The sequence below is a fragment of the Rutilus rutilus genome (genome assembly GCF_951802725.1).
Source record: "Rutilus rutilus genome assembly, chromosome: 1".
Classification (NCBI taxonomy): domain Eukaryota; kingdom Metazoa; phylum Chordata; class Actinopteri; order Cypriniformes; family Leuciscidae; genus Rutilus; species Rutilus rutilus.
In genome coordinates, this window is record NC_140209.1 from 13,069,638 (window position 1) to 13,095,219 (window position 25,582).

General features: G+C 40.0%; 1 protein-coding gene across 1 annotated transcript; it reads left to right on the top strand.

The window, feature by feature from the left end:
* Window positions 1-841: 841 nt before the first annotated feature.
* On the top strand, window positions 842-25,103 carry LOC311304119 (uncharacterized protein; the record flags this gene model as incomplete). The annotated part of the gene is made up of 4 exons (XM_084430978.1): window positions 842-862; window positions 5,661-5,726; window positions 17,368-17,927; window positions 25,037-25,103. 4 exons carry the CDS (start codon window positions 842-844, stop codon window positions 25,101-25,103), a joined length of 714 nt encoding a protein of 237 aa, XP_084287104.1.
* Between the last annotated feature and the right edge of the window lie 479 nt (window positions 25,104-25,582).

Consider the following 25,582-nt stretch of genomic DNA (forward strand, 5'->3'; position numbering starts at 1 on the left):
CACACCAAGGCCGTTGTGAAGAAGGCTCACCAGCGCCTCTTCTTCCTGAGACGGCTGAGGAAGTTGACCGCCATATCTGGAATGAACCGCCATATCCTCACACGGTTCTACACCAGTACTGTAGAGAGCATCGTGACTGGCTGCATCACTGCCTGGTACGGCAATACCATCGCCCGCGACCGCAAAGCCCTGCAAAGGGTGGTGCACACTGCCAGTCGTATCATCGGAGGTGAGCTTCCCTCCCTCCAGGAAATATATGCCAGGCGGTGTGTGAAGAAAGCTCGGAGGATCATCAGAGACTCTAGCCACCCGAGCCATGGGCTGTTCTCACTGCTACCATCAGGTAGGCGGTACCGCAGCATCAGGACACGCACCAGCCGACTCCATGACAGCTTCTTCCCGCAAGCAATTCGATTTCTTAACTCCTGATCCCAAGTGATCAATAACCATAATCACACTGCATCTCAAAACACCTCAACTTAACCTACTGTATATTTACATTTATTTTCTTTCGCATGTGTATTTATTGTATGTATAGATGTCTATATTGTATATTGTACATTATTTATTGTATATTGTATAGTATATATGGTGCTGTGAGTTATCGTGCGCACATTAGAGGTGTAATCTGTAAGTGTAAATTGTTTCGTCCATTGTGTCATGACTGCTATGCTGCTTGGAACTGCACCTAAGAATTTCACCACTGTTGCACTTGTGTATATGGTTGTGTGACAATAAAAGTGATTTGATTTGATTTGATTTGATTTTGATAGTGGTAGTTTTGTTATCAGCAAGGACTCAAATGGTAAATGTGGACAAACAGATTTTTCCATGGCTAGCCATGGGGGAGCTCGCTCTGGAGGTAACATCCATTGTCCCAGGTGCCTCAAACCAAATGCAAAATGATACAAAGATATCTTGGGGAGACCCAGTCCTCCTCTCTCAACTGGTAGCTGCAATTTCTCTAGCCGCATTCGAGGCTTCTTCCCATTCCACAAAAACTGTTTGCATATCCTATCAAATATACTAAAATATTTTGAATGGACACAGATGGGCAGTGAGCTTAAAACATAATTCATTTTAGGTATGGAGTTATTTTAGGACATTCACCTTGCCCCAAAGGGAAAGAAAAAGTGGTGCCCATCTCGCTGTGTCAGCTGAAATTTTTTCTACAAGGGGGTCAAGATTGACTTTAGCAATATCCTTCAACTGATGGGGGAAAGTAATTCCTAAATATAGAATGCCCTTGTCAGGCCATTTAAATGCACAGGTCTGAAACAATGACTTTGGACAATAAGCAGTCAGGGGTAAAGCCTCTGACTTGGACCAATTGACCTTGTACCCAGAAATCTTTGAGACTAATTATATTTCTCAATAATAACTTTGGTAACAGGGTTGATGAATGTGGTAAACACGCTATATTTTCTGTCAAAACTGAGACAATGGATTGAGATTATTTTCTTGTCTATTTTCTTGTCGTGTCATCATGCAGCAGAAAGAGTCCGGATGATGTCACTTCCTGAGTGTCACAGTTTTAAGAAATACTCTGTTTTTATCATCAAATCATTTTTTTTATTAATTTTTTATTTATCCTTTATTTCACCAGGATAGTCCCATTGAGATATTAAATCTCTTCCAGGGAGTCCTGGCCAAAATGTTGCACAAAAAGTTTAATTTGGTAACGCTTTAGATTACAGCCCGCAAAGTACACGTATTTATGACAAATTTACAAACGAATTCTGTAATTATAGAGAACCTATAAAGTCCTTACTTGTAAGTATAAGCAAACAATATGTAACCTTTTGGGAGTAAAGGGGGAACAACCAGGAGATTTGATAAATTATTTATACTGTAAGTATTTTACAACTTTTTAGAATCTAAATCCCGATAATTCTAATAAAACATTTCAATTCAACACTAGTTAAAGTCAGTCTAGACTTTCAGTATGTGAAGTTTCTACGGACACTTTAAACTTGAACTATAACAGAGAAATTCACTTGATCTTGAGTTTCTGGTGTCCCACATTCACATTAAAAAAGTCTTTAGTAAAATAAACACAGACGCATGAAATATATTTACGTTTTAAAAGTAATAATTGGAAGATCAATGTAGCTCATTCATGGAAGGTTTCAGGGACAATAATTTATAAAAATGCATCAACGTGATCATCATATTTAATAGCAATTGTCTATTACTTATTTTTGATGTACTGAAAATAAAAATTAATTTATTTCATGTCAGACCTGATTCAGGAAAGCGAGGAGAGAGAAGAACTGAGTGAAGTGAAGGAGGAACATAATGTCAAACCTGGAGAAAAACCTTTAAGTCGCTCAAAGACTAAAAAGACATTTTTAAAGAAAAGAAGAGCCAAGAAATCTTTCACCTGCACTCAGTGTGGAAAGAGTTTATTAAGCAAACAAAAACTTGAGCGCCACATGAGAGTTCATTCTGGAGAGAAGCCGTTCACATGTGATCAGTGTGGAAAGAGGTTCACACAAAAAGAACATCTTAATGTTCACATGAGGATCCACACCGGAGAGAAGCCGTTCACATGTGATCAGTGTGGAAAAACATTTCTTAGGGCATCAGACCTGAAGTCACATCTGAGAGTTCATATGAAGGAGAAGCCGCATTCATGTTCCGTGTGTGGAAAGAGTTTTTCACTGCTGCAATATTTACATGCACATCAGAAAATACACACTGATGTGAGAGAGTACATGTGCTTTGAGTGTGAGAAGACTTTTATTACAGCGGGCAGTTTAAAACTGCACCAGAGAATTCACACTGGAGACAAACCTTACATGTGTTCACACTGTGACAAGAGATTCAGTCAGTCAGGACATCTGAAAACACATGAGAGAATCCACACTGGAGACAAACCTTACAAGTGTTCACACTGTGACAAGAGATTCAGTCAGTCAACAGAACTGAAAAGACATGAGAGGATCCACAGCAGAGAGAAGCCGCACGTGTGATCAGTGTGGAAAGAGTTTTGCTTTGAAACGCTACCTGGAGAAACACATGAAGATCCATGCAGTGGAGAAACCACTTAGGCTGCGTTTACACTGCAGCTTTAATGCACAGATCAGATGTTTTGACCATATCTTTTTTTTACCCACCTTTTTACATGCACTATGTTTGTAATTCACAAAATTTGCAATAAGGTTTCATTTGTTAACATTAGCTGAAATATTAACACACAATGAACAATATATTTCTTACATAATTGTATCTTTGGTAAAGTTAGTTAATACAACTAACCATTATAATTAGTTTTATTCATAAGTTAACTTTAAAGTTTACACTATTCTTCTCCCAGTTCACCAGCCACTTACGTTTATGTATTTCGGGAGAAGTGGATGAATTTGTTGTAAATCCAACAGATCCGATTCTCTGAACTGTGTCTGCGGCACAAACTAAGATGGCGGCGCCCACCACGCATACAGCGCAACTAACGCAATCGTTATAATGGTTTTCAAAAAACAAAACACTTCCACTTGCATATATTTGACAATTGGAATATCAGATATGTTGTGCCATATCTAACAAATTTGTGAATATTTTGAATAAAAAAGGAAAAATGACATAAAAGCAGATCATCATTCTTTCAACTCTGTTGTTATTGCGGTGTGTCACATGACACGCAATGACGCGTCACCATGGAAACCATAAAGTGACACATGCTAAATAACGGTTGCCTTGAAAAACTCACGCTGGGGGGTCAGCCAGAATATTTTAAACTTACGTGTGAAAGGGTTAATGTCAGGGAGAGTCACGGATTCAGTTACAGGTAACAGAAAAATGTATTTTGCTCTCAATGAGCCCAGAAAAAAAATAACAGGAACACAAAAGAAAAGAGGAAGTCCAAATAAATGTCCACTGGGCCAGGAGAGAACTTCTCAAAAAGGACCAATTAAAGCGTCACCAGTGACACAATGTCCAAGTCAAACTGAGATCTCTGATGAGAGTGATGAGCGTACAGAGAGGGTCTGGGGTGGTACATCCGAGTCCCAAAAGAACAGAGAACGCCTGGGCAGGCAGTCGAGGAAACCAGGCCTGGCAGGACAAGAGGGAGAGAGTGGAAGCAGGACAAAAATAAAGATGCAAACAAACAAAACAAAACTGCACTTGGAGTCAGGCAAGGAAGGCAATTGCAGTACACACAACAACAGTCTGACAAAATCATAGACAGTATATAAACTGGACACAGCGACCCCATTGGATTCAACGGAGAGAAGTGAAGTCAATTAGAGGCACTCACTTCCTGATGGCTGAGCGTACTGCGCAGACTCAAACTGAGCTTGACGACGTAGATGTGACGTGAGCAACCCGTCTGTCTTCTAGTAGCTGTGCCAAGCGAAATCTGAATCATTCCCTTCTGAATCTTGCAGAGATGGAGAGCGCGAGTAGGAGCTGTCCATGAGCTAGGAGCAGGAGAAACTTTTGCTAAGTATTCTGATTAATTACTTCGTCATTTTGCCTCCACGTCCCCCCGATTGGCCGCAAGCTTCTCCTCCTGTCCATACGGTAATCTCTCTACTGTGCGACAGAGAGTCGAGTGGTTATGACGCAATCGTTAGCCTATTTTTACAAAAACTGCTTCTACGGGGCCATAACGTAAGATACAAGGTAATAGAGCCTTTTATACATTTTCGTGTTTCTTTAGAAATAAATAATGGACAAATGGAGTCTTTAAACGCCTCAGATGTAAAGTTATTCACTGTCAAAGTGACGCCAAAATGAATGGGAGTCAATGGGATGCTAACAGCAGGTGATGGTCTGCTAGCCAATGGCGGCGCCCGGGGAAGCTTCAAAATAATATGAAACGCTGCCCCCCTGGACAAAATACTTATTTTCTTCTTCTTTCAGAGTTTTATGGCGGTTGGGAAACCAACTAAAAGGTGCATTTACCGCCACCAACTGGACAGGAGTGTGAAGCGTTAACCAAGTGAAGCAAATAATCAAATAATTCTGATTAAAAAATAATAAAAAAAAAATGATATGAAGAGTTCAGATGCAAAAGCCTCTAAGTGCCATCTGAAATTTTCTTCTAGAATGATCTTTTTTATCAAGCTCGTATATTTAAGTTCATAGTGCAGACCCCAAAATACTCATTGTCGTTTTAAATATTTATACTTTCCCACTATCCTTCAAAACACTAGGTTTTACCCACTTGTCAGCTAGACGTTTTTAATCATTTAAATAATTTTAGTATGAACTCTTAATCTTGTATATATATATTTTATATAAGCACAGGTCAGAATAAATATGTTGCTTGATTTTTACACAAGTATATCTGTTATGCGAATGTAATGGGGTGACCCTTTTAGGGTTTTACCATTCTGTGTGAGTGGATGGAGCTGGGCGGAAGTTAAGCTCACGGCCCCTTTAAAAACGCGGAGATTTCCTTTTACTTCCGTTTTCCCTCCGGCATGGTATGCAGACTGCATTCTTTTGTGTCGCAAGAGCAATCTATTATGCATCAAGCATTGAGCGCGTATTAAGTGTCGTAGACCTGCATACGTTGGAAATCCCTTTTAACTTTTGCCGTGGGCCTGTGGATGTTCAACTGCATTAACATATTTCAAGGTATGTGATTGATATGTTGCTGCAATCATTCTTTAATAGTGCCGTTTTTTAATGATGACTCGTTTACATAGTGTGATGAAGGCAGTATTGGTGGTTTGTTCACCGTTCTCACCGAGGGCCAGTCAATTGTGCTGCAGGTAAGTTCATATGGTATTTTGTAAGTTGTTTGCTAACCAGAGATTTAATTTTAGATAGTGTGAATGCGTGGTTAATGACCAAATTGAGTAGTTATTTTACAGACATCTGCCCGCTGTTGTTTTGCTGCTGTGTGGCGGCTCGTTACTGCGACCGGTGGTGCTGTGCTGTGGAGACTGGAGAGGGTGCGCGCTCAACTCCCACGGACTATCGCGATTTAGACGCGCGAGGTTGTGTGAGCGGGGCTTTAGGCGAGTGTGTGAGCGGGGCTTTAAGGCCTATTTATACTTCTGCGTCGAACTGCCGCCGTAGCTACGTCGTAGGCTGTGTGTAGCGCGCGTACCCTACGGCGTACCCTGACGTGCACCTCTCCAAAAATGTAACAACGCGTCAATTCTACGCAGACACAAGCACTGTGATTGGTCTGCCAGAACCCCTCCCTCGGGGTTTCACACGCTCCCTAGGTACGCGTCAACGCGGACAACGACACAGAAGTATAAATTAAAACCAACACGTTGCCTACGGCGTATAGGCTCCGGCGTAGGTCCGACGCAGAAGTATAATGAGGCCTTTAGGCGAGTGTGTGTGTTGATGCGAGCGCGTGTTTGTGTGAGCGCATGTTTGTGTGAGCACGTTTTATGGAAACGAGTCTTTATATGAGTGTGTGTTGAGGCGAGCGCGTGTCGGTGTGAACGCGTGTTTGTGGTGGTGTTTGTGTGTATGGAAGTGTGTGCTGATCATGATTGGGTATTGAGTTATTTATTTGTTATATTGGTTGATTTAAATATATATATATATATATATATATATATATATATATATATATATATATTATTTTTTTTTATTTTTTTGAGGCTATTAATCGTGTTCTTGAGTACTGTGGGTGGTTATTGGCACCGCTCTTATCTACTGTCAATTCCTTTACAACTACCATGGGCTATAAACTGCTGGGATTGGGAGGATTTATTTAATCCATACTTTTGTTTGGATTGTGATTTTTGGTTATACATTTGCATGAAGGTGTGAAATGAGGTTGTTTGAATTTAATTTATTTGGATTTTTGTTTTTCTTTTCTTTTTTCTTTCTCTTTCCCAAATGTGACTTATCCCATGGGATATTGATATTGACTTTTCAAGATCTGATTTTACAGGTGGCCACTTTATGACATCAGTATTCTTTTCTTTTTGTGTGAAAGTTATTGTATTTGTAACTTGTACATTTTTTTTTTCTAGAATAATTTTTGTATAATTATATTTTTACATCTCATTGAGTGTCAAATAAAGATTGTACACATCTCTGCTTGTTCTTTACATTTATTTGGAAACCCTGTAGTTGGGAGCATTTGCTAAACATTCTGTATCTAAGGTGGCAATTGCCTCTTGCATTAAATGGACAGTTTACTCTTATCACTTTTAAATCACTTTTAAACTGTATTTGATGCAGACTAACATTTGACATTTGGTCTTTGACCCTATAAAAATAAACTTAGTTACTGATATATTTTTGATTTTGGCAGATCATCTCCTCCAACCAATCTGCTGTTCAGTCAGAGAAGGTCCGCCCACAGCAGTCATATGGACAGTGAAGCTCCTCCCACAGCAATTACATCATCAATGAAGCTCCTCCCACTGTAATTCTCCAATAAATGCTGTAAATTCCCATCAGCTACAAGTGAAGACGAGCATCAGAGCATCAGGAAGAGCTGAAATCTGCAAAGACTGAGTTTATTAAAGAGGACAGTGAGAACATGAGTGATCCAGAACCCTGCAGAATGAAACACACTGAAGATCCTGAAGAACAAAGAGGTTGGTGTTTATTCTTCATTCATTCATGATGCTGAAGAACATTCATGTTAGAAACATTCAAGCACTTCAGCACATTTAGATAAACAGTTCAAGTATCGAATATGTACTGAATTTTCAAGAAATGTTCAGTAAAGGGAGGTTTGAAAAACTTTCATATTGATTGTCAACATGAGGTCAAACTAAGTATAATTTTAGCTCTGGTTAATGGTTCACTTTTTTTTTTTTTTTTTTTTTGCAACCATTTTGGAATATACCAAATGTTTTATGAATTATGAATTCCAAAAACCAAATGTATTACCCAAATGTTGGATATTTCTCAGTAAAGTTTACCTTTTTTTTTTTCTTTTTTTTTATCAATAAACGGTAAACTTTTTTCAAGTAAATGAACTTTCCAGAATGGCTGACAGGGTTGTAAGTGTAACTTAAGCAAAATATGATTCATAGTTACTGATAAAGTTCTATGTCCCATAAATCATAGACGTTATTCTAATTATATATGAAGAGTTCAGATGCAAAAGCCTCTAAGTGCCATCTGAAATTTTGTTCTAGAATGATAATTTTTATCAAGCTCGTATATTTAAGTTCAATAATTTCACTTAAATGGCAATGCAAATTACCTATTAATTGTCATTACTTAAATTACTTAAATATACGAGCTTGATAAAAATTATCATTCTAGAACAAAATTTCAGATGGCACTTAGAGGCTTTTGCATCTGAACTCTTAATTTCTTAAAAATATATTTGGTAACAACGTTGATGAATGTGGTAAACGCACTACATTTTCTCTTAAAACTGAGACAATGGACTGAAATTATTTTCTTGTCATCCCATCATGCTCTAGAAAGAGCCCAGATGTTATCACTTCCTGAGTGTGTCACAGGTTTAAGAAATACTATAGAATTATTTAAAAAAAAACTAAAAAAAAAACTTTATTTCACCAGGATAGTCCCATGAGATAATAAATCTCTTCCAGGGAGTCCTGGCCAAAATGTTGCACAAAAAGTTTAAATTGTTAACGCTTTAGATTACAGCCCGCAAAGTACACGTATTTATGACAAATTTACAAATGAATTCTGTAATTATAGAGTACATATAAAGTCCTTACTTGTAAGTAAGCGAACAATATGTAAAGTTTTGGTAATAAAGGGGGAACAACCAGGAGATTTGATAAATTATATAAGTATATTAGAACATTTCAGAATCTAAAACGCTCACGATAATTCTAATAACACATTTCAATTCAACACTAGTTAAAGTCAGTCTAGACTTTCAGTATGTGAAGTTTCTACGGACACTTTAAACTTGAACTATAACAGAGAAATTCACTTGATCTTGAGTTTCTGGTGTCCCACATTCACATTAAAAAAGTCTTCAGTTAAATAAATACAGAAGAATGGAATATATTTATGTTTTAGAAGTAATAATTGGAAGATCAATGTAGCTCATTCATGGAAGGTTTCAGGGAAAATAATTTATAAAAATGCATCAAAATGATCATAATATTTAATAGCAGTTGTCTATTAGTGAATTAGTTTGATGTACTGAAAATAAAAAATAATTTATTTCATGTCAGACCCGATGGAAGAGAGTGTGGAGAGTGAAGAACTGAGTGAAGTGAAGGAGGAGAGTGAAGAACTGAGTGAAGTGAAGGAGGAGAGAGAAGAACTGAGTGAAGTGAAGGAGGAGAGTGAAGAACTGAGTGAAGTGGAGGAGGAACATCATGTCCAACCTGGAGAAAAACCTTTGAGTCGCTCAAAGACTAAAAAGACATTTTTAAAGAAAAGAAGAGCCAAGAAATCTTTCACCTGCACTCAGTGTGGAAAGTGTTTATCAAGCAACCGTAGTCTTGATGTTCACATGAGAGTTCACACTGGAGAGAAGCCGTTCATATGTGATCAGTGTGGAAAAACATTTTTTAGTTCAGCAAACCTGAAGAAACACCTGAGAGTTCATACGAAGGAGAAGCCGCATTCATGTTCTGTGTGTGGAAAGAGTTTTTCACAGCTGCAAAATTTACATGCACATCAGAAAATCCACACTGGTGTGAGAGAGTACGTGTGCTTTGTGTGTGAGAAGACTTTTACTACAGCGGATGGTTTAAAACTGCACAAGAGAATCCACACTGGAGAAAAACCTTACAAGTGTTCACACTGTGACAAGAGATTCAGTCGATCAGCAGATCTAAAAACACATGAGAGGCTCCACACTGGAGAGAAGCCGCACATGTGTGATCAGTGTGGAAAGAGTTTTGCTTTAAAACATTACCTGGAGAAACACATGAAGATCCATGCAGTGGAGAAACCACTTAGGCTTCGTTTACACTGCAAGTCTTAATGCACAGATCAGATGTTTTGACCATATCTTTTTTTTTTTTATTCACTATATTTAATTCACAAAATTTGTGACTAAGCTTCAAGCTAAAATTGAAACTAAGCTTCTCTGTTGGACAATTGGACAGAACATTTCTCTGTGGTCGGATTTTGTTATAAAAATAGAAGTCAATTTATTGATTATAAAGCCTTTGACACAAAACAACCAATTATTTCCAAGTTTGTTGCCACAAAATTAAATTGTATTATGTATTATGCATGTATTAGTTATTATGGAAAAGAATATCTTATTCTCGTGTGCTCTCTGAATTCCACTCAAACACATAAACATATAGTTCAGATACACCTGCGTGTTGTCAGCGCTGCTCTGATGAAGCAACTTAAAAAGCCATGACGTTTCTCACTAGCGAGGTGAAGATAATTATAGTTTTGCTATTAGTAGACGCTGCTGCCAAACATAAAGAAAATCCAGTGTGGCTGTTTGCTTCTGTTAGGAGAAAGACACTTAGAGTTGAAAAGTTTGGGCAGAGGCCAGAAGATAGTGTTCAGATCCAGCTGTGAAGGGCTGAAAAATGGCAACAAGGAGGCAAAAGACAACAAAGCACACAAACACAGAGAAAAGACAAAAACACAGCAGATCAGACTCAAGTCATGACACTTAAAGGAGAAGTTCACTTTCAAAAAAACTTTTGCTGATAATTTACTCACCCCCATGTCATCCAAGATGTCCATGTCTTTCTTTCTTCAGTCGCAAAGAAATTAAGGTTTTTGATGAAAACATTCCAGGATTTCCCCCCATGTAATGGATTCTATTGGGACCCAAACGGTAGAAGGTCCAAATGACAGTTTCAGTGCAGCTGCAAAGGGCTTTAAACGATACCAGACGATGAATAAGGGTCTTATCTAGCGAAACGATCGGTCATTTCCAAAATAAATAAAAAAGTTTAAGTTTTATAAGCACAAACGCTCGCCTTGCTCTGTTCTGTGATGCGCGTTCGTGACGTCACGTAATACGCAATTACGTTGAAAAGGTCACGCTTGACGTGTTTACAAATGTGCGGAAGGAGGACCATATACACATATCCAAATGTATTTGTGTCAGTTTATCGTTTAAAATGCCCATTTCGTGTGCGTATCCTGGGTGTTTTAATATTAAAAAGCCAAAAAGAACATTTTCTTCAGGACAGAAATTTTTCAAGCGTGACCTTTTCAACGTAATTACGTATTACGTGACGTCACGAACGCGCATCACAGAACAGAGCAATGCGAACATTTGTGCTTATAAAACTTAAACTTTTTTATTTATTTTTTAAATGACCGATCGTTTCGCTAGATAAGACCCTTATTCATCGTCTGGTATCGTTTAAAGCCCTTTGAAGCTGCACTTAAACTGTCATTTGGACCTTCTACCGTTTGGGTCCCAATAGAATCCATTACATGGGGGGACATCCTGGAATGTTTTCATCAAAAACCTTAATTTCTTTGCGACTGAAGAAAAAAAGACATGGACATCTTGGATGACATGGGGGTGAGTAAATTATGAGCAAAAGTTTTTTTGAAAGTGAACTTCTCCTTTAAGACCGTGAACGAGCAGGTTAGAGATAAGGACGTCAGTTGCAGGATCAGTTTCAATGGCATCAAAAACAGGAGGAACAAGGAATTTACCAGACATCCTAACAGACAACTAAATGCAGAAACAGCTTTTGATATTGAATGTTATAATGAACTGAAAGATAAACTAAATGACATAGTGTTTAAGGGAAAAATATTCAGGAAATATTGAGGGCCCAGACTGTATCAGGTACAGAAATGATTAGTTCCCCTCTCGGGTCTTTGGGTCTGAGTCGTTTGATCATCACGTGGACATCATCAACGAATATTCAACCAAAGACTCGAGAGGTGAACTTATAATTTCTGAACCTATTGGATCTGCAGTCAACATAAAAAGAACAAATCGCTCATGATCGAGCCATCGCAATTCACAATGACAAAACATCTATAAACCAACATAATTACACAAAAATAACAAGGATTAGACGCCGCTTCTCTTTATTCCAGCTGCTCTCTTTCTAAGCTATGGTGAGATGGGGACACTAATAATTGTTGTTTAAAGGGGTGGTATAATGCCCTTTCCACAAGATGTAAAATAAGTATTTGATGTCCCCAGAGTTTTAGCTCAAAATACCTCACAGATATTTTTATATAACATGCTAAACATGTCACTTTTTGAGGGTGAGCAAAAACACAGAGTTTTTGTGTCTGACCCTTTAAATGCAAATGAGCTGCTGCTCCCGGCACAGGGGGCGGAGCTACAACAGCTCGTGTCCTTTTACCTCACACAGACATGCACAGAAAATTTTAAAAACTTTAAGCCTTATATGTTCAAAGCGCAGTCAGACAAAGATGGAGAGACTCAAGAAGAAGTGACAACATGAAGAAGCAACAGGTGTGGTTGAAATATTGTTTATTAGGCAAAAGCTATTTTGAGAAAATTAATGGAAAAACATGGAAAGCTCAAAAAGCAATCATATCAGGCTACTTCACGTCTTTCAGAACTAAAATTATTCCAGATTCAAGTAGAATCAGCAGAAAATAAAAGTGAACAATAACAATACGCAGTTGATAAAATGAGTAATGAGTCTCTGATGTTTGTATGCGAACTGATAAGGATCTAACTGTGGGCCTGCATCTAGATTTACTTTGCTCATAATGAGCTTTTCTATGCACTCATCCCAACAGAAGTGAAGGCAATAGGCCTAAGATCATTATTCTCCTGTGGGCAGGGCTTCTAAGGGACAGGTATAATAATGGCCTTTCTCCATTGTGTTGGTACAGTGTGAGACTGTAGGGACCTCTGGATAATGGGACATCAGTTCATCTGCACATGTTTTAGTAGAAAAGCAGGGATGCCGTCTGGACCTGTGGCCTTGTTTACACTGATTTGCTTAAAGACCTTGTTGATGGATTTAGGGTCAATCTCAAGCCTATCAGCATCATCTATAACAATACTGTAAAGCACCATATCACATTCAACCGAGAAAACATGATTGTCAAACCTCTTGTAAAAATAATTCAACTCATTTGCTTTTGTCAGTTCATCTATGACATGCAAGGGTTTCCCTGTCGGTTTCATATGTGTTGCTATTCTCATTGAGTCCCAAAGTTTTTTAGAGTTCATAGTTTTGAAGTTTTTCTCTATCAGCTCCCTATGATGTTCCTTTGCTTCTTTGAGCTTTTGGGTCAACTCCTTTTGTACAGTTTTAAAGGAGTATTTCACCCGTGGGAACATTAATCTTTATTGAAAGTGGGTCATATATGTAGTTGAAATGTAACATAAATTTTGAATTTGGGGCCTTCTTGACCGAGGAAAGACAGAAAGTAACTTTAGGGTGCATTTGTATGGAAGACAACAACTCCCACAATGCACCACATTGCACAGCTCCGCAAGCCACTCCCACTAATCCAGAACATGTCTCCAGGACGCCGCTGTCCATATGCGGTGCGAAACTAGGATGGTTCCCAACACAAACGTCCGTGTCCTCGTCTGATTCAGAGATTTCGTCCAGGAGAAATAGGCATCGTTGAAGCTCTTTGTAGCAGACGGACTTTATCTCTGTGAGAGCACAGGCACCACCAGTCCGCCCCAGCTTAAGCCAGTCCGGGCTCCTCATCCGCGACAGGTCTTCTGCCTCCTGTTCCTCCATCAGCATCCGCTGCTCTTCGCTATATCGCGGCTCGTTAAAGTAGACACGAACACCTGATTCGAGCATCAGACTTTCGAAATCCTCTTCTTCCATATCATATTGAGTACCCTCCGCCATTGTCTTAACTTCACATCTGGCTCCATAAAAGCAATATCCGCCATCTTGTTTGGAAGCTAAGCTAACAGGCGCTATGGAGCCAGATGTGAAGTTACGACAATGGCGGAGGGTACTCAATATGATATGGAAGAACATTATAAGCAGGAACTGCAGCACTGAAATCCGTATTTCTCCCGTCTCAGGGGAAAATGAGGGAATAATCCACGACCATTCAAAAATATGACTGGGTTTCTAACGATACAAAGCTTAATGCAAATGAGTGAAGTGTCCCTTTAAGTTTTAAGTGGTCAATAATCCTAAATGCCTGATTGTTTTTTGCTCTTAATACAATCCTTTACCTCCTTTGTAATATAAGGCTTATTATTAGGAAGACTCTTATATTCCGTTTTGGGATCACTGCGTCAGAACAGAATTATATGTAATCTGTGGGAACTTCTGAGGAAAGGTCCAGGCTTCGCTCACTAGAGAAATGTCCCAGTCTGTGCATAAAAACAGTCTTTCAGTGCTTCTACGCTGTCTTCTGACCATACATTGATAGATTTAACCAGGGGTTTGCGGCTCTTTAGGGCGGTCTTGGAAATAGGGATCAAGTGAACAGTATTGTGGTCAGAAATTGACAGAGGTGATACTATGCCACTGTAGTTATTTTGTTGTAGTGGAGGATAAAGATGAGTGTCATTAGTGTGTTTCTGACCTTTTTTGACAAGAAATTACAGTATTTTCTTTCATTAGAGCAGTTTAACAGGCTTTTATCATGTATCCTGACTCAAATAATGTGTTTCTAACAGCAAACACTCAGAATAAAGTGAGATGATCTGCTGATGATCCTGAATGGCTTGTTGAATGAGTGTTGATAGTCTGAAGCTCATCAATATTAACAGATCTGCTGAAAACACTCTTTATTTCATGACAATAGTTCCTGTTTTCACCTAATTTATTATGCTGATGTCTTCAGATCTCCTGTAAATTGACACTTAAAGCTCATTTCATTGGTGTCAGCAGACTGAGGGGATTTGTTGGCTACAAATATTACTTTTATTTATTTGTTCAAATGCTTTTCTTACAGTTCTTTACTACTTTCTATTGCCCTTATTTAAATAAAGAAACATAATAATGTTAGAAATAGATAAATAAAAAAATATAGGAATATTTAGAACAAACATCATTTGATGACATATTCAAACATTGTATTTAAGGATCATAGTGCAGACCCAAAAATACTCATTGTCATTTTAAATCTTTATACTTTCCCACTATCCTTCAAAACACTAGGTTTTACCCATTTGTCAGCTAGAAGTTTTTAATAATTTAAATTATTTTAGTATGAACTCTTAATCTTTTATATATTTTATATAAGCACAGGTCAGAATAAATATGTTGCTTAATTTTTACTTAAGTATATCTTCTAACATTATTTAACCAATGTTTTGATTTTTGTTACAAAAGATATTTTAAACAATAAAATGGACAGTTTACTTGCATTTAATGTGTTTTCATATGTGTCCTAACATATTTAGTGTTTTGTAAACATTTAATAAAAATTGTAGTATAAAAAAAACTATACATACATTTATCATCATGATTTTATAGAACTGGGTTCTTATAATAAACCCACTGGAATAAAAAGTTTTAACTTATATAATTTACACGTTATGTAATTAAGTGCAGAAATGAAAGTAATCTTACCTGAAACTGATATTACAGTAGCCAGTCTTAACAGTTTACGTGATTTGGCTCTTCTTGTTGATTTCATTTTTTTATTTCTTCGCAGTGTACCGTACACATCTACAATCATTATCGGTGTGCAAAAAGCTGAAACTTGAATACCGACGCGATAGCGAGAGATTGTACGGTAGTTCACGTTGACCAAAACACACAAGAAAAATCACAGACATTCGCATTCGGAAGGGATTAGATTTCTCTGAGGACCGCAGAGTTTGAGAAGCTCCTCCCACAGCAATTACATCATCAGTGAAGCTCCACCCACAGCAATTCTCCAATAAATGCTGTAAATTCCCATCAGCTACAAGTGAAGACGAGCATCAGAGCATCAGGAAGAGCTGAAATCTGCAAAGACTGAGTTTATTAAAGAGGACAGTGAGAACATGAGTGATCCAGAACCCTGCAGAATGAAACACACTGAAGATCCTGAAGAACAAAGAGGTTGGTGTTTATTCTTCATTCATTCATGATGCTGAAGAACATTCATGTTAGAAACATCCAAGCACTTCATCACATTTAGATAAACAGTTAAACTATGAAATAGGTACTGAATTTTAAACAAATGTTCAGTAGAGGGAGGTTTGAGAAACTTTCATATTTATTATAAACATGAGGTCAAACTAAGTATAATTTTAGCTCTGGTTCACTTTTTTTATTTATTTTTTTGCAACCATGTTGGAATATACCAAATGTTATTATGAATTCCAAAAACCAAATGAATTACCAAAATGTTGGATATTTCTATAGTATACTTCAGTATAGTGAGAGTAAACCGTATCAAGTAAATGAACTTTCCATGGGTTGTAAGTGTAACTTACAACCCATGGAAAGTTCCATGGGAAAGTCCCATGGACCCACATTGATGAATGTGGTAAACACGCTACATTTTCTGTCAAAACTGAGACAATGGATTGAGATTATTTTCTTGTCGTGTCATCATGCAACAGAAAGAGTCCAGATGATGTCACTTCCTGAGTGTCACAGTTTTAAGAAATGCCCTGTTTTTAAAAGAAGATAATAATTTTTAAAATAATTTTTTTATTTATCCTTTATTTCACCAGGATAGTCCCATTGAGATATTAAATCTCTTCCAGGGAGTCCTGGCCAAAATGTTGCACAAAAAGTTTAATTTGGTAACGCTTTAGATTACAGCCCGCAAAGTACACGTATTTATGAGAAATTTACAAACGAATTCTGTAATTATAGAGTACCTATAAAGTCCTTACTTGTAAGTATAAGCAAACATTATGTAACGTTTTGGTAATAGAGGGGGAACAACCAGGAGATTTGATAAATTATATAAGTATATTAGAACATTTCAGAATCTAAAACGATAATTCAGCTCCCGATAATTCTAATAAAACATTTCAATTCAACACTAGTTAAAGTCAGTCTAGACTTTCAGTATGTGAAGTTTCTACGGACACTTTAAACTTGAACTATAACAGAGAAATTCACTTGATCTTGTGTATCTGGTGTCCCACATTGACATTAAAAAAGTCTTCAGTAAAATAAACACGCATGAAATATATTTATGTTTTAAAAGTAATCATTGGAAGATCAATGTAGCTCATTCATGGAAGGTTTCAGGGATAATAATTTATAAAAATGCATCATAATGATCATAATATTTAATAGCAGTGGTCTATTACTGAATTATTTTGATGTACTGAAAATAAAAATTTCTTTCATGTCAGACCTGATTGAAGAAAGCGGGGAGAGTGAAGAACTGAGTGAAGTGAAGGAGGAGAGTGAAGAACTGAGTGAAGTGAAGGAGGAGAGTGAAGAACTGAGTGAAGTGAAGGAGGAGAGTGAAGAACTGAGTGAAGTGAAGGAGGAGAGTGAAGAACTGATTGAAGTGGAGGAGGAGAGTGAAGAACTGAGTGAAGTGAAGGAGGAACATCATGTCAAACCTGGAGAAAAACCTTTGAGTCGCTCAAAGACTAAAACGATATTTTTAAAGAAAAGAAGAGCCAAGAAATCTTTCACCTGCACTCAGTGTGGAAAGAGTCTATCAAGCAAACAAAGTCTTGATGTTCACATGAGAGTTCACACTGGAGAGAAGTCGTTCACATGTGATCAGTGTGAGAAGAGTTTCACACAAAAAGAACATCTTAATGTTCACATGAGGATCCACACCGGAGAGAAGCCGTTCACATGTGATCAGTGTGGAAAAACATTTCTTAGAACATCAGACCTGAAGTCACACCTGAGAGTTCATACAAAGGAGAAGCCGCATTCATGTTCTGTGTGTGGAAAGAGTTTTTCACAGCGGTGTAATTTACATACACATCAGAAAACACACACTGGTGTGAGAGAGTACATGTGCTTTGAGTGTGAGAAGACTTTTATTACAGCGGGCAATTTAAAACTGCACCAGAGAATTCACACTGGAGAAAAACCTTACAAGTGTTCACACTGTGACAAGAGATTCAGTCTGTCAGGAGATCTGAAAACACATGAGAGGATCCACACTGGAGAAAAACCTTACAAGTGTTCACACTGTGACAAGAGATTCAACCAGTTAGCAAATGTGAAAACACATGAGAGGATCCACACTGGAGAAAAGCCTTACAAGTGTTCACACTGTGACAAGAGATTCAGTCGGTCATCATCTCTGAAAAGTCATGAGAGGATCCACACTGGAGAGAAGCCGCACACGTGTGATCAGTGTGGAAAGAGTTTTGCTTTAAAACACTACCTGGAGAAACACATGAAGATCCATGCAGTGGAGAAACCACTTACACTGCAAGTCTTAAAGCTGCCGTCTGCAACATTTTTTTGATCATATTCAGTGAAATCGACACTATAATCCGACAGAACAACATAAATAAGGTGGTTTTAGAAAAAAACCCGAGCTTCTAACTCCACCTGGAGCGTGTTATTTGTTTTGCAAAAATCCACCGCTCCCGTCTCATCGGGTCCAATCAGCGCAGGGGGGTGTGAGATCTGACTGTCAATCACAGTTCGTGCACACGCCACAGATCCCCCCTCCCTCGCGCAGACGCGCACATTACAATATCACATGCACACACCACGCCTGAAGTTCGCCTGAAGATTGTACGAAGCGTCTAAAATCTACTAACAAGCTTCCAATTCCTCGGTTATTGCTATCTATGGATAGATTAGCCAGGGCAGCCTACCTCCGAGTCCATGGTGTTGATCGATGCTAAAGAGACGGACGCGTTCACAGAAAATCAGGTGCACACGCACTGACGATGGGCGGGTGCTCGTTGGTAGTGGGGGAGGGGGATGAGAGTTGTAAACATTCAAAATTTTGGCTAAATCCACTCAATCTGCCAGACTTGCCGACTGCAGCTTTAATGCACAGATCAGATGTTTTGACCATATCTTTTTTTTGCCCACCTTTTTACATGCACTATGTTTGTAATTCACAAAATTTGCAATAAGGTTTCATTTGTTAAAATTAGTTGAAATATTAACACACAATTAACAATATATTTCTTACATAATTGTATCTTTGGTAAAGTTATTTAATACAAATACAGTTTTGTTCATTGTTTATTAATACACAGTTTTTCATGTATCATCAGTTTTTCAGAGAGTTTTACTGTCCTCTAGTGGAAAACGCCAGCACAAACACACACTTCATTCATTCTTTTTATAACTCTTTATTCATTTTTTTTTTTTTCTGACAGAAATATCAAAGTGAATAAAGTGTATCGGGAGCGAACACTTTAATGATTCTAGCCATGTGTATCTAAGCTTCTCTGTTGGACAATTGGACAGAACATTTCTCTGTGGTCTGATTTTGTTATAAAAATAGAAGTCAATTTATTGATTATAAAGCCTTTGACACAAAACGACCAATTATTGAAAAAGAATATCTCATTCTTGTGTACTCTCTTCCACTCAGCGCTGCTCTGACGATTTTATCAGTAAAATATTTTAGCTGCTTAAAGGTCCCGTATTATGCCCCTTTTCACAAGATGTAAAATAAGTCTCTGATGTCCCAAGAGTGTGTAGGTGAAGTTTCAGCTCAAAATACCCAACAGATCATTTTTTACAGCATGTTTAAATTGTCATTTTTTGGGGCTCAGAAAAACGCGCTGTTTTAGTGTGTGCCCTTTAAATGCAAATGAGCTGCTGCTGGACGACCCAGGGGGCGGAGCCTCATGAGCTCGCGCTCAGTCTGTCAGGACAATTTCATCTCACGGAATGATGATAATATCAGAAACTCTCAGTAACGGCGTTCCTTTCGAGTCGGACAATAATGCCTACAGAGTCAGAGTGCTGTATAGAGATGAAACAGGTATAGTTTAGTAGTTTAATTACGGTTATTATAACGTATTTGTCATCTGCTTGTATGTATCCATTATTTATTAATAGCCTACAAGTCTGCTGTCTGAATGATGATCAAACATATACTGATGAGTTTAATAAAGTTTATTGTACATCACACAAAAGATGAAGCGTCAGTTTTACTTCAGAAAATCACCGTAAGAGCTGAGTAAACACAGTAGGCTAAGTTATTAGAAGTGCGCAAGTAGCCAGTAGAGTTGAGGGAGCATTCCTGTGGGCGGAGGTTAGTCAAGAAACGGTTCTAGTGACGTCATTAAAGAAGGAAGTAGAGGGGTGTAGTCCAAACGGTTTTCAGACATAGGTTTCAGACATATAAGTAGTAAAAAAAACAATACATTTAGAATTTGTAAAATACACACTGATGTCAAAGGAAGAGGCAATAATAATCCTTTCCATTATAATTAGTTTTATGCATAATTAACTTTAAAGTTTACTCTATTCTTCTCCCAGTTCACCAGCCACTTACTTTTATGTATTTCGGGAGAAGTGGAGGAATTCACTTGTAAATTCACTTGTTGTAAATCCAACAGATGCGATTCTCTGAACTGCATCTGCGGCACAAACTAAGATGGCGGCGCCCATCGCGCATACAGCTCAACTAACGCGATCGTTATAATGGTTTTCAAAAAACAAAACACTTCCACTTGCATATATTTGACAATCGGAATATCAGATATTTTGTGTCATATCTAACAAATTTGTGAATATGTTGAATAAAAATGGAAAAATGACATAAAAGCAGATCATCATTCATTCAGCTCTGTTGTTGTTGCGGTGTGTCACGTGACACACAATGATGCGTCACCATGGAAACCATAAAGTGACACATTCTAAATAACGGTCACCTTGAAAAACTCACGCTGGGGGGTCAGCCAGAATATTTTAAACTTGTGAAAGGGTTAATGTCAGGGAGAGATACAGATTCAGTTACAGGTAACAGAAAAGTTTATTTTGCTCTCAATGAGCCCAGAAAAAAAATAACAGGAACACAAAAGAAAAGAGGAAGTCCAAATAAATGTCCACTGGGCCAGGAGAGAACTTCTCAAAAAGGACCAATTAAAGCGTCACCAGTGACGCAGTGGCCAAGTCAAACTGAGATCCCTGGTGAGAGTGATGAGCGTACAGAGAGGTTCTGGGGTGGTACATCCGAGTCCCAAAAGAACAGAGAACGCCTGGGCAGGCAGTCGAGGAAACCAGGCCTGGCAGGACAAGAGGGAGAGAGTGGAAGCAGGACAAAAATAAAGATGCAAACAAACAAAACAAAACAAAACTGCACTTGGAGTCAGGCAAGGAAGGCAATTGCAGTACATACAACAACAGTCTGACAAAATCATAGACAGTATATAAACTGGACACAGCGCCCCCATTGGATTCAACGGAGACAAGGGAAGTCAATTAGAAGCGCTCACTTCCTGATGGCTGAGCGACTGCGCAGACTCAAACTGTCTTCTAGTAGCTGTGTCAAGAGAAATCAGAATCATTCCCTTCCGAATCTTGCAGACATGGAGAGTGTGAGTAGGAGCTGTCCATGAGCTAGGAGCAGGAGAAACTTTTGCTAAGTATTCTGATTAATGATTTTGTCATTTTGCCTCCACGTCCCCCCGATTGCGCGCGAGCTTCTCCTCCTGTCCATACGGTAATCTCTCTACTGTGTGACAGAGAGTCGCGTGGTTATGACGCAATCGTTAGCCTATTTTTACAAAAATTGCTTCTACGGGGCCATAACGTAAGATACAAGGTAATGGAGCCTTTTATACATTTTCGTGTTTCTTTAGAAATAAACAATGGACAAATGGAGTCTTTAAATGCCTCAGATGTAAATTTATTCGCTGTCAAAGTGACGCCAAAATGAATGGGAGTCAATGGGATGCTAACAGCAGGTGATGGCCTGCTAATCAATGGCGGCGCCCGGGGAAACTTCAAAATAATATGAAACGCTGCCCCTTTTGGACAAAATACTTATTTTCTTCTTCTTTCAGAGTTTTATGGCCGTTGGGAAACCAGCTAAGGTGCATTTACCGCCACCAACTGGACAGGAGTGTGAAGCGTTAACCGAGTGAAGCAAATAATCAAATAATTCTGATTAAAAAAAAAAAAATGATATGTTAAACTATATTCTGTTAACCAATCCCGTTTCCCTTAGATACCTCATTAAGGCACTATAAACCCTTGTCTCTTTGTGTCCTTTTACCTCACACAGACATGCACAGAAAATGTAAAAAACTTTCAGCCTTATATGTTCAAACCGCAGTCAGACAGAGATGGAGAGACTCAAGAAGAAGTGACAACATGAAGAAGGAACAGGTGTGGGTGAAATATTGTTGATTAGGCAAAAGCTATTTTGAGAAAATTAATGGAAAAACATGGAAAGCTCAAAAAGCAATCATATCAGGCTACTTCACGGCTTTCAGAACGTCTCAGTTACGTATGGTAACCCTCGTTCCCTGAGTCCAGGGAACGGAGACGCCTCGTCGGGGGAGTTCCCCTGACCAATTGGGATCACGCCAGAGATCCAACCGCCTTCGAGAGAGTTAACAACGAGCCAATGAAAGAGAAACTGAATTGGCATGCAATATTTGCATTCCGCGGCCCGCCTACCAGCGTGGGTATAAAAGGCGGAAGTAACCATTGCGCAATGCTTTTCGCTGAGGAGCCGAACAGTATCCAGTCCTCCGCGAAGGTACAGCAACATGGCAACGGGACGAGGCGTCTCCGTTCCCTGGACTCAGGGAACAAGGGTTACCATACGTAACCGAGACGTTCCCTTTCGTCAGCAGGGAACTCCAACGCCTCGTCGGGGGAGTTCCCCTGACGAATTGGGATCCCTACCAAAACACCATGATGCTGGCCCCTTCCAGCGCCCAGCTAAGCTACCCTGCAGCAGTTTCCAGAAAATTTTGCGGGAGCTAGCTAGGGAATCACACTGCTGTTCTGCAAGACCCAATCAGTGGATATTGGATAACACTGGGAAAGCGTGCCCATCCCCAAGGATTGACAATAAGGGGGGGAACGCTGCGGAAGCTAAGGCAGCCTAGAGGAAGGCCCTCAAATACACACATGTACTAACCACGTAGGGTAGTGAAACATATGACAATCCTTGAAGGTAGTCCCAGTCCAGAGGAGTGAGGAGCGTACTCAACAGGGACGACAGAATGAGTCTGTCAAGGGGAAGACACGGCTGAAGTGCACGTGCCAGTCATGGGTCACCGCAGGGACCACTGGAAAAACACCCAGTCTACTAGCAACTCCTTACTGAAGGTAGGAGGGGGTGATGGAGGAACTCACGAGGTTAGCCGTTTGTTGGGTAACCAACGGAGCAAAAAGACGCACGTATCCGCTCACGGAATGGCGTCGCAAGCCGACACACCTATTCCCTCTAATTACTGGCCGTAGCAAGTACTCGGGAGGAAACAGGTTCCACACGTAGGCTATAAAACCTAGCGAACGTGTACGGTGTCGCCCAGCCCGCAGCTCTACAAATGTCTGTTAGCGAGGCGCCTTGTGCCAGAACCCAAGAAGCGGCAATACTCCTAGTGGAGTGAGCCCGCAACCTGGGTGGGCAGGGCTCACCCTGGGACTCATAAGCCCTGGTGATAGCATCCACTAGCCAGTGGGCTAACCTCTGCTTGGAGACAGCCTTCCCCTTCTGCTGGCCTCCGTAACAAACAAAGAGCTGATCTGAGGTCCTAAAGCTTTGCGTTCTGTCTATATAAACCCGGGGGGCCCGGACAGGACAGAGAAAAGCTAGGGCTGGGTCTGCCTCCTCCTGGGGCAGCGCTTGCAGGTTCACTACCTGGTCCGCAAAGGGAGTGGTAGGAACCTTGGGCACATATCCGAGCCGGGGTCTCAACACAACATGAGAAAGGCCAGGCCCGAACTCTAGGCACGATTCGTCGACCGAAAAAGCCTGCAGATCCCCCACCCTCTTGAAAGAAGCCAATGCCAACAGGAGTGCTGTCTTAATGGACAGGATATTAAGCTCGACTGTCAGCAAAGGCTCAAAAGGAGGACTTTGGAGCGCTTTAAGCACTAAAGTTAAGTCCCAAGAGGGTACAGGGTGCAAGTCGCGAGGTGGATTTAGCCTCCTAGCACCCTTGAGGAATCTGATGACCAGGTCGTGCTTCCCCACCGACTTACCTTCAACTACATCGTGATGTGCGGCTATTGCGGCAACATACACTTTGAGGGTGGAGGGAGACAGCCTTCGCTCCAACCCCTGTTGTAGGAAGGAGAGCACGACTCTGATCGGGCAAGTTCGTGGGTTCTCCCCGTGGGAAGAACACCAGCCGACGAACAGGTTCCACTTCAGAGCGTAGAGGCGCCTCGTAGAGGGGGCTCTAGCTGAAGAGATGGTATCTACCACTGCCTGTGTCAGGCCATCTAGAACCTCCGCGTCCTGTCCAGGGAACAGACATGGAGTTTCCAGAGGTCTGGACGCGGGTGCCATAGAGTGCCCCGTCTCTGAGAAAGAAGGTCGTTCCTCAGAGGAATCGGCCAAGGAGGGGCTGTCGCGAGGAGCATGAGTTCTGGGAACCAAGTCCGGGTTGGCCAATACGGGGCTACCAAAAGGACCTGCTCCTCGTCCTCCCTGACCTTGCACAGTGTCTGTGCAAGAAGGCTCACTGGGGGGGAACGCATATTTGCGTAAGTCCCGGGGCCAGCTGTGTGCCAGGGCATCCGTGCCGAGAGTTCCTTCGGTCAGGGAGTAATACCACTGGCAATGGGTCGTGTCCGGAGAGGCAAACAGGTCTACCTGTGCGGCTCCGAAGATTCGCCAAATCAGCTGGACCACCTGGGGATGGAGTCGCCATTCTCCCGGAAGGGGAGGCTGACGTGAAAGCTCGTTGGCCACACAATTGAATTCCCCTACGACATGAACGGCACGAAGCAACCTCAGATGCTTCTGACTCCATAGGAGGAGGTGGGAGGCGAGTCGCGACATACGACGGGAGCGCAGACCACCTTGTCGGTTGATGTACGCAACGGTCGCAGTGCTGTCCGTAGACTTGTAGTCAAGACCGCCTAAACCGAGACCAAGAAACTACCAAGACCAGAGGGTATCGAGACCAAGACAAGACCAAGACCAAGACCAAGACAGACCAAGTCAAGACCAAGACCAAGTCTAGACCAAGACCGAGACCACGTCGAGACCGGAGAAAAAAAAAAAAAACAGACTAGTGTTGAAGCTAAGCTATAACTTGTATGAATTCAAGAACAGCAGCATAGGGTTCAGCCGCAGTTGGCAGAACAATACAGAGACAGACCATGTCATGTGTGTGACTGTGAGCTCACTGTAAATGTTTTTGCAGACTGGGTGAGATCAACTATGTGAGCAATTATTGCATGACGGCTGTTAGTGCACTATTAGAGGATTGAGACTCCCTTAACTTTTGTGTATGTTGAGGACTGACATGACTGGTACTGACTGGTTCATCTGACAAAACATCAAACACCTCCAACACCATCTTGCTCCTCCAACAACTGTCTAAAGAGTGAGAAATATGTAACCAATTGAAATTATACTTAATGTGTAGATGAAATCGTAACATCAAATTAAAGATGCACAATTATAAACTTGGATTAGGCCTAATGTTTAGTCAACACAACATAGATATGCAGATGATATTTAAAAGACCATTTATTTAGTCTAACACCATCTTAAATACAATACTGTAATCAAACAACACACACACACACACACACACACACAGATATCAAAGACACAAATTCATCTAAGCAAATGCCTGTCTATCTCTGCCGATTTCGGAGTCTCAGACTCCAAATTAAACCATTCTGCAACTTTTAAATACATAATTAATTTAAAAAAAATGAAATTATAGGCTTAAGTGCAGGAT